The sequence below is a fragment of the Etheostoma cragini genome, chromosome 4 (genome assembly GCF_013103735.1).
Source record: "Etheostoma cragini isolate CJK2018 chromosome 4, CSU_Ecrag_1.0, whole genome shotgun sequence".
Taxonomy (NCBI): Eukaryota; Metazoa; Chordata; class Actinopteri; order Perciformes; family Percidae; genus Etheostoma; species Etheostoma cragini.
Window position 1 is genome coordinate 12,523,627 of NC_048410.1, and position 8,764 is coordinate 12,532,390.

At 39.8% G+C, this 8,764-nt stretch overlaps 1 protein-coding gene across 2 annotated transcripts in view; it reads left to right on the forward strand.

Moving 5' to 3' along the window:
- Positions 1–99: 99 nt before the first annotated feature.
- The window catches only part of cse1l (CSE1 chromosome segregation 1-like (yeast)), a 9,906-nt gene continuing 1,241 nt past the window's right edge, over positions 100–8,764 (forward strand). The window contains exons 1-23 of one of the 2 annotated variants that reach the window (XM_034869965.1): positions 100–232; positions 1,045–1,137; positions 1,291–1,433; positions 1,650–1,751; positions 1,851–1,996; positions 2,091–2,181; positions 2,297–2,404; positions 3,101–3,193; positions 3,296–3,463; positions 3,544–3,673; positions 3,827–3,892; positions 4,189–4,391; positions 4,569–4,653; positions 4,818–4,879; positions 4,972–5,108; positions 5,801–5,904; positions 6,020–6,117; positions 6,223–6,373; positions 6,814–7,022; positions 7,201–7,298; positions 7,430–7,515; positions 7,851–7,932; positions 8,539–8,685. In XM_034869965.1, the coding sequence (XP_034725856.1) occupies positions 1,053–1,137; positions 1,291–1,433; positions 1,650–1,751; positions 1,851–1,996; positions 2,091–2,181; positions 2,297–2,404; positions 3,101–3,193; positions 3,296–3,463; positions 3,544–3,673; positions 3,827–3,892; positions 4,189–4,391; positions 4,569–4,653; positions 4,818–4,879; positions 4,972–5,108; positions 5,801–5,904; positions 6,020–6,117; positions 6,223–6,373; positions 6,814–7,022; positions 7,201–7,298; positions 7,430–7,515; positions 7,851–7,932; positions 8,539–8,685 (2,594 nt within the window). In that variant the 5' untranslated portion in view covers positions 100–232; positions 1,045–1,052. Of the gene's footprint in view, positions 258–1,044; positions 1,138–1,290; positions 1,434–1,649; positions 1,752–1,850; positions 1,997–2,090; positions 2,182–2,296; positions 2,405–3,100; positions 3,194–3,295; positions 3,464–3,543; positions 3,674–3,826; positions 3,893–4,188; positions 4,392–4,568; positions 4,654–4,817; positions 4,880–4,971; positions 5,109–5,800; positions 5,905–6,019; positions 6,118–6,222; positions 6,374–6,813; positions 7,023–7,200; positions 7,299–7,429; positions 7,516–7,850; positions 7,933–8,538; positions 8,686–8,764 lie in introns of both variants that reach the window. The other variant, XM_034869966.1, reaches the window with a different exon arrangement.

Here is an 8,764-nt window from a genome sequence, read left to right on the forward strand (position 1 = left end):
CTGCCCTTGAAAAAGACCATAATAGACAGTAGTAAAAGAGATAAAGACCAAAGACTAAGTAAGGGGCGTGTCTAACAACTTTCATCTGTTATCTGCGCGTGCGCAGTATACTAACCGCGCAGTTCCTTTTTGCTGAAGACGTTTGAACGCTGGCACGGCGAGCACGACTGGTCTTTACGGCTGGCAACGTTAGTGCCTCCCTTGCCCATCCTGGCTGAAATTTACTGCAACGGTAAGACGTCCAGGGGCTTTACTAGGTAATACGGAGTTCTAACTTGGGTCATGGTCCGACATCTTGCGGGTGAACGTTTATTTGGAATTTAGCTAACTTTATGGTTAGCACAAAACACATTAGCAAGCTAGCGCTAATGGCAGGCTGACTTGGAGAGGGGACCGCTACTGGATCAGTCTATTCACTGGAAATTAGATATTGCTTTCCATGCAGCTTTAGATAATGTACACTATTTGTTAGTTTGGGACTGTGAGTCCGTATTTAACTTAAGTTAAATATACATATTTATATAAGATAAAGTGTATGCGATGTAGCGACAGTCATATTCAGTTTACAGAAGACCATACAACCTTAAACATGCTAGCTTAGACATTAGACTTCATAAGCTGATCTGGAGTCAGCGGGGCAAACGAAGCTAATGCCAGATGGAGGCTAAAGTAGCCAGGCTAGCTAGGTTAGCTGCTGCAATCGGCAGACGGAATGCATGGAACGTCAACCATGACTGAGACTAGCAGAAGAACTATAAACTTTGTATCCGAAATTGCCTTTACTTTTTAAAGCAGTAAAACTGACGTTTTAGTCACAAAATAATTATTTCACCAGTTAAATTTAGTAACTTGTAAGTAATATGATTTTAGAGCAACAAATACACACATTTTGATCGCTACTGTTTGTGTAGCTAAATGATTACTCAGCATTTAGAATTTAGATAAAGTCCATTTATGTTTAGTAAGGCTAGAAGCCTCTTTAGCGCATTTCTGCCAGATATTGGCTTGTCTCTTTCATTCACTCGCTAATTTTCTTGCCTGTAGTTACAAGCATGGAACTGAATGATGCTAACCTTCAAACCCTCACCGAGTTCCTAAGGAAAACGCTGGACCCAGACCCAACAGTCAGACGTCCAGGTAATACATGACTTAGAATAAACGTGCATATCTTTATACAGTTTATAAATGATATTGTTCTTGTTGACATATTAATGCAAAGTATTTACTTGATTGTGTAAGCTCTGCTTTGCAAAACCTGTTTTTTTATTTATCTTCTCTCTTTTTTTTTAGCGGAAAAGTTCCTTGAATCTGTTGAGGGAAACCAGAACTACCCCTTATTTCTACTCACTTTGCTGGAGAAGTGCCAAGACAACGTGATCCGTGTCTGTGCTGCTGTTACCTTCAAGAACTACATCAAAAGAAACTGGCGCATTGTGAGTCTCACTATGTAAAGTCAATCAATGTTGACTCTGACTCTGACAATGTTGAAACACTGTATCTATATTAGAGAATATAGATACAGTGTTTGATTAGATTGGGGCTGTATGGGACAAACTGTATAAAGTATCATTTAGTTCAAAATCTGAACAGAACCGTTATCGTATTAGTCTTGAGTTGATTATCTGGCTTTTTGATGTGTTTTCCCAAAGGTTGAAGATGAACCTAACAAAGTCTCTGATCCAGACCGAACAGCGATCAAAGCAAACATAATAAATTTGATGTTAAGCAGTCCAGAACAGATTCAAAAACAGGTACATCTTCACATGTTACAGTGCCTTTTTAAGGGTCTAATTTGAAGATGTAAAAGCAAATGTTCAACAGACTCCTGTTTATCCTCTGCATTTCTACAGTTGAGTGATGCCATCAGTATTATAGGAAGGGAAGATTTTCCTCAAAAATGGCCTGACTTGCTAACTGAGATGGTGACCCGCTTCAGAAGTGGAGACTTCCACATCATCAATGGAGTGCTTCGTACGGCACATTCCCTCTTCAAGAGGTAGAGCTCACTTCTCAATGGTTTAAACTGTTTTAATATATTAATATAATATAATATAATGTATTTTCTGTCCCCTCCCTTATTTTTTTTCAAGGTACCGCCATGAGTTCAAATCAAATGAGCTTTGGTCAGAGATCAAACTAGTACTGGACACATTCGCCCTACCTTTGACGGAGTTGTTCAAGGTTTGTAATGGCTTGCAGTTCAATTACTACAAGACTTACAAGTTGTTATATCATATCAAAACGTTTGTAAATGAAGGAGTAGCAATAAATGAATTTTCACTCTTCTTTGCTGTAGGCCACTATTGAGTTGTGTCAGACTCATGCTACAGACGTCAATGCCTTAAAGGTCCTCTTTTCTTCCCTCACGCTCATCTCCAAGCTGTTCTACAGTCTTAACTTTCAGGTCAGTTCAATTTTCCTTGTACTTCAAGGCTTTGATGGTTTGGACAGCTGCATTGTCTTTCGTAGCTGAGGTAATCTTTTTTCCACCCCCAAGCACTACATCGCAATACAAACCTCCTTGTGGGCTGGTTTCCCATTTATACATTTTGATGGCATTTGTTTCTGTGGACATCTTTGAAGTTGCACCCAAGATCAAAGTTGATCCTAAAGGATTGATGTGAAGTAGCTTTGGTTCTTCATCGTCGGGGACCTTTTTCCATTCAAAGAGATGATGTTGTATTGTTTGTCTCTTTTTTGCTGTGTAAAGTCCCTGCTAACTATTGCTATCTGGCACATTGGATGGTAAATATTATTCAGTTACAGAAGTTTCAGTATCAGTTTTTTGCAAGACTAACTACAACCCAATCATCATGTCTTCGCCTTAAAGAAATAGTTAAGTTGAAATCTGTAATAAAAATCATCCATAAGGAGTCCGTTTCTCATAACTAAAATTATGTTTGCTTTCATTTTATTATTATTTATTATTATTTTGAACTGGGGAAAAAAGGCAGTCAAACATTAATTAATTTGTAATTAAAGCAAGGCAATCATGCACAGTACTGTGTGATGCACTTGCCCCATGTAGAGGTAAAGTCAGCTTCTATTTTTTACGTTTATGTGAAACATTTACCTTCAACTGTCCTCTGCTATTACACAGGACCTTCCAGAGTTTTTTGAAGACAACATGGAAACATGGATGACCAATTTCCACGGTCTACTGACTTTGGATAATAAACTTTTACAAACTGATGTGAGTTTTTCTGTTTCACTCATTCAATACCTTTTTTAACACTGCAATGTTATAGAGTGGCTTTAAACATTTGTGTGTTTGTTTCTTATGACAACTCCATAGGATGAGGAGGAAGCCGGTCTTCTGGAGCTGCTGAAGTCTCAGATCTGTGACAATGCTGCTCTCTACGCTCAAAAGTACGATGAAGAATTCCAGCCATATCTGCCACGCTTTGTCACTGCTATCTGGAACCTTTTAGTTTCTACTGGCCAAGAAGTCAAATATGACCTGGTGAGAGGACCAATCCCTCACTTCTGTAATTTTTATTTGAAGTTTACATTTACTAACAATAGACCTTGGCTTTGTTTCAGCTGGTAAGCAATGCTATCCAGTTCTTGGCATCAGTGTGTGAAAGGCCACACTACAAGCATCTATTTGAGGACCAGAATACACTCACTAGCATTTGTGAAAAGGTCATTGTTCCCAACATGGAGTTCAGAAGTAAGTAAATGCTTTTTTTTTCTCAAATTTAGATTGCACTTGGAAATGTCATTGGGAGACAGCTGATTCAGGTTTCTGCTTGCTTGGACACAAGCAGGCAGTTGACTTGTATATTGTGGGATACTGACCAGATGGCTTGTAATGCCTGATTAGGTGCTGATGAGGAGGCCTTTGAGGATAACTCTGAGGAATACATCCGGAGGGACCTTGAAGGATCTGGTAAAGATTTGAGATTATTGCTTATCACCTCGTCTGTCGCAGCATAATATACATACATACACATACACACACACACACACAAAAGAAAATGTAGTTCCTCCTCATATTTTGAGTTTGACTGTTGGGAAAGTTTCGCTCTTGGCATATAAGATTAGTCAAACTCCATATTCATAGTTCTTTAGTCAATTGGTCAGTACATCTAAAGTTTCAATAGGTTTTCACATAAAAATTACGGACAATTAACAAAGCAATGATAACCATATCCCCATTTGAACCCTTTTTCCATTCTTCGTCAGACATTGACACACGTCGTAGGGCGGCATGTGACTTGGTGAGAGGCCTTTGCAAATATTTCGAGGGCCCTGTCACGGCAATCTTCTCTGGCTATGTGAACTCAATGCTGGGAGAGTACGCCAAGAACCCTGGGGAGAACTGGAAACACAAAGATGCCGCCATCTATTTGGTCACATCACTGGCGTCTAAAGCACAGACACAGAAGGTATTGTTGACTGTTGACCTTTTTAGAGGCTTGTTGAAAAAAGAAAAAAAAAAAAAATATATATATATATATATATATATATATATATAATATAAAAAAAATTAATTAAATAAATGCAATGATAATTAGTATAATTTGCTCAGTCCATACATTATTTTTTTTCTTTTCATTTACCAGCATGGAATCACACAAGCCAATGAGTTGGTGAATCTGAATGAATTTTTTGTGAACCACATTCTGTCAGACCTAAACTCCCCTAATGGTAAGAATACTTTTAACCCATCTCAATGTGATGTAGAATTGTATTCTGTGTTACACCGGCTTGCTCACTTTAGGTTTGGTTCATTGAACTGGGATGACATTTGAATGTCCACATTTATTTGTGTATAGACATGAATAAACATTAAGCACTAATTGTCATTGTAGTTAATGAGTTCCCAGTGCTGAAGGCAGATGCCATCAAGTATGTCATGATCTTCAGAAGCCAGGTACGAACTGTTACTTTCTCCGCAACTTGTTAAATTTCAAAAGGCAAAATGAATGCATTACAGGGGGCTTCTTCTCTGTCCTTATCCTTCAGCTCCCTAAGGAGCAGCTGCTGCAGGCAGTTCCTCTATTGATAAGTCACCTGCAGGCAGAGAGCACAGTGGAGCATACTTACGCCGCCCATGCTTTGGAGAGGCTGTTCACCATGAGAGGCCCCAACAACACCACACTGTAAGTATCAGTGTTGCTCAACCGCATTTATTCCAAATACAAAAAAAGTGAGTGGGGATTGTATGATGGAATGTTAAAATAAGTATCTAAACCACATTAAGTGAAAGTTAACATTTTCTAAATATGTAATGTGTAAGGGATAATGTAGAGCGAGCCGGTTATTATTGCGAAATAGAGCCCCAACATGGCGATGGGGTTCCTGAATCTCCCTGTCGGGGTTTAATCACAATCTGATAAACAGTAAATTCATCAAATTCAGTGTCCACAATGCTATTTTACAATAAACTGTAGCTGTCATATTTCACGGGACCCGCATGAGTGCAAATTTCATGTTGCAGCTTTGTTGCTGTTTGTCACTTTGCTTAAGATCGAGTGACAAGTAGTACTCGCCTTGTTGGTTTTCATGACTTTGCAAAAGTGATGATGTCCTGTTGCTCTGGAAGAGAGAGTGGATGATAGTTCAGTAGAGCTGCAGACTGCTCTGCAGAGTTGTGTAATTACGACTTTGACTTTTCATAAACGGCTGAAGGAGAGGCAGAGCGTGGTACATGGCGGAAATCCTGTTGTGCGTCTGCCCTATACCATGGTGGCAGACATTTTACCATGGCGAGCTGCCTTTTAACATAGAGGAAACACTGGTAAAGCTACTAATGCATTAGTTTAGCCAATCATCCCCTCTGTATGTTTTTCAGTATCACCCCTGCAGAGATGGCTCCTTTTACTGAACAGCTGCTCAACAACTTGTTCAAGGCCTTGGCTCTTCCTGGTTCTGCAGAAAATGAATACATCATGAAAGGTAAACCTGACTTTCCTTCATCAAAAAGGCTCTCTATTACTGTTTACACGTCAGTGTCAGACCAGCTCCAAAATAATTTTAAGTAGCCTCATGATGTCTTTCTTAATTTTTAAAGCCATCATGCGCAGCTTCTCCCTGCTGCAGGAGGCCATTGTGCCTTACATTCCCACCCTGATTGGTCAGCTCACTCATAAGCTCCTCTTAGTCAGCAAGGTAACAGACATTTTACTATTCATGTATATGGATAGATTCACCAAGATGCTGGTCCGTTCAGAGGATGCATGTGTCAACTATTTCAAAATTGTCATCCATTTCCAGAATCCCAGCAAGCCTCACTTTAACCACTACTTGTTTGAGTCCCTGTGCCTGTCTGTCCGGATCACCTGCAAGGCTAACCCCGCCACGGTCAGCAGCTTCGAGGAAGCACTCTTCCCCGTCTTCACTGAGATCCTTCAGAACGATGTCCAGGGTTTGTCATTTACTTATGGAATTGATTAATACTGTATATGTATAGATCAGAGGTCCTTTGTTTAGGCCAAGGACCCCTTAGCTAAGAACGAGACTAAGTAGGGACCCCCTGCTAGTTGCTTCAAACTGAGCTGCATGGATGAAAATGAATGGCAGTGAATCCTTAACGTTAATTGTGTGGCTACCATAGTAGGCATAGTAAGCTTATTTTCAATGTGTAATTTTTCATTTTTTTTCACAAATAGACCCAATTATCTTTGCTCGTAAAACATTATGGTAATGTACATTTGTAGACATGCATTAATAGTCATTAGTTTTGAATATCTGAAACATGTTTTGGGGCCACGGTTGAATATCTCTGGTGTAGATGATATGCTCATCAACAGAGATGGTGGCTGATAGAGGCAACTCCACTCATCCTCCATTTGTCCTCTGTTGCAGAGTTTCTTCCATACGTGTTCCAGGTGATGTCTCTCCTGCTAGAGATCCACTCCAACTCTATTCCCTCTTCCTACATGGCTTTATTCCCTCACCTGCTGCAGCCTGTGCTCTGGGAACGGACAGGAAACATCCCTCCTCTGGTGCGGCTGCTTCAGGCGTACCTGCAGAAGGGAGGTGCCTCTATTGCCAGCTCTGCTGCAGATAAAATAGTAAGTGCAGGCAGTGGTGTGTACACCAGAGAAAATGGTAATGTTTAGTTGTATGCAGTTGATAACAGTGATTGCACCTATTATGGTTATGTTTAACATTTATACGTTGTATAATTTATTTGTTGTGTGACCAGCATGTTGACACTTGGATCTTGTCTTGCTCATCTTTCCCCCTCAGCCCGGCTTGCTTGGAGTATTCCAAAAGCTTATTGCCTCTAAGGCCAATGATCACCAAGGTTTTTACCTTCTCAACAGCATCATAGAGCACATGCCCCCGTAAGTTGCTTGTAGTTGTGTTCTCAGTGGATCATATATAAAATATTGTACATTGTGAAATTGATTGTGTTTTTAGCTCATGACATTTTTAAGTTAACTTGACAAGTTTTTTGTTTTGTTTTTTTTACCAGAGAATCTATCACTCAGTACAGGAAACAAATCTTCATTTTGCTCTTCCAGAGACTACAGAGCTCCAAAACCACTAAGTTTATCAAAAGTTAGTACAACCATCTCATTATGTTCATGTTCCGTTAAAATCTATTTATTTGCCAAACAGTGGTGCCTTTTTAACTGGTGATATCCAGAGATGGTCCGATACCATTTTTTTGCTTCCCGGTTCTGATACCTAAACTTGTGTATTGGCCACTACAAAGTACTGATCCGATTCCAGTGTGTCATATATTATATTATGTTTTAGTATTGGATTGGTGAATAAACTCCAGTACTTCCCATATTGGAACATCTCTAGTGATATAAGCCAGTATAATGAAAATGATCACCACCTCTAGTATTAAATACTGTCTCATTGCTTTCTTTCTTTCTTTCTCACAGGTTTCTTGGTGTTCATCAACTTGTATTGTGTCAAATATGGAGCCATTGCAGTCCAGGAGATTTTTGACAGCATCCAGCCAAAGTATGTGTATTTTCAATATAGGCCACAAGAGGTTGACAGAAAGTACACTGACATCCTACTGCAGTTATTTAGTGGGTTCACCGATCACTGACGCGTTTGCAGTTGGAATATGACAAGTTCTAATAATCTTTATGGCACAAAAGAAGATGATGGCCCCTCAAGCTATATAAACCTGTCTCGATTACTTTGAATAGGACATACTGTAAAGGAATATTTCAGCCAATAATATTATTATCAAACACTTATTCCTTTTAAGCTTGAAAGGTGACTCTTGGTGAAGGATGGAAGCTGTAGTCAGGTTGGATAGAGCAGCTAGAATGGATTTCACAGGCTACCCAGTTTAATGGTGAAAAGGTGTTTCTAACTGGAATCCTTTCATCCCGATTCCCACTTGTCACAATACTTGGTCCCCCACGGGCAAAGTCCTCATCATCACATTTCTACATGTGATGATGATGTTGGTTTATTTCTCCTGTCTGCAGTATAGCCGATATGTCCTGGTTTCAGAGCCTTTGCAGGTCTCCATGTTATCTTGTCTTTAATGGAAGTGCAGACAACCAGTGGCAAAATGCACAGCATTAATCCTGTTTGCTTTTTGTGTTGTAGGATGTTTGGTATGGTGTTGGAGAAAATAATTATTCCAGAGGTTCAGAAGGTGTCTGGACCAGTTGAGAAGAAGATCTGCGCTGTTGGCATCACAAAAGTCCTAACTGAATGTCCTGCAATGATGGACACAGAATACACTAAACTCTGGTAGGAAATCAGCATACAGACGACCCAATCATTGCATTCCTTGTTTTTCAAGCAGGTACTTGGCCTACTCCCCTTACAC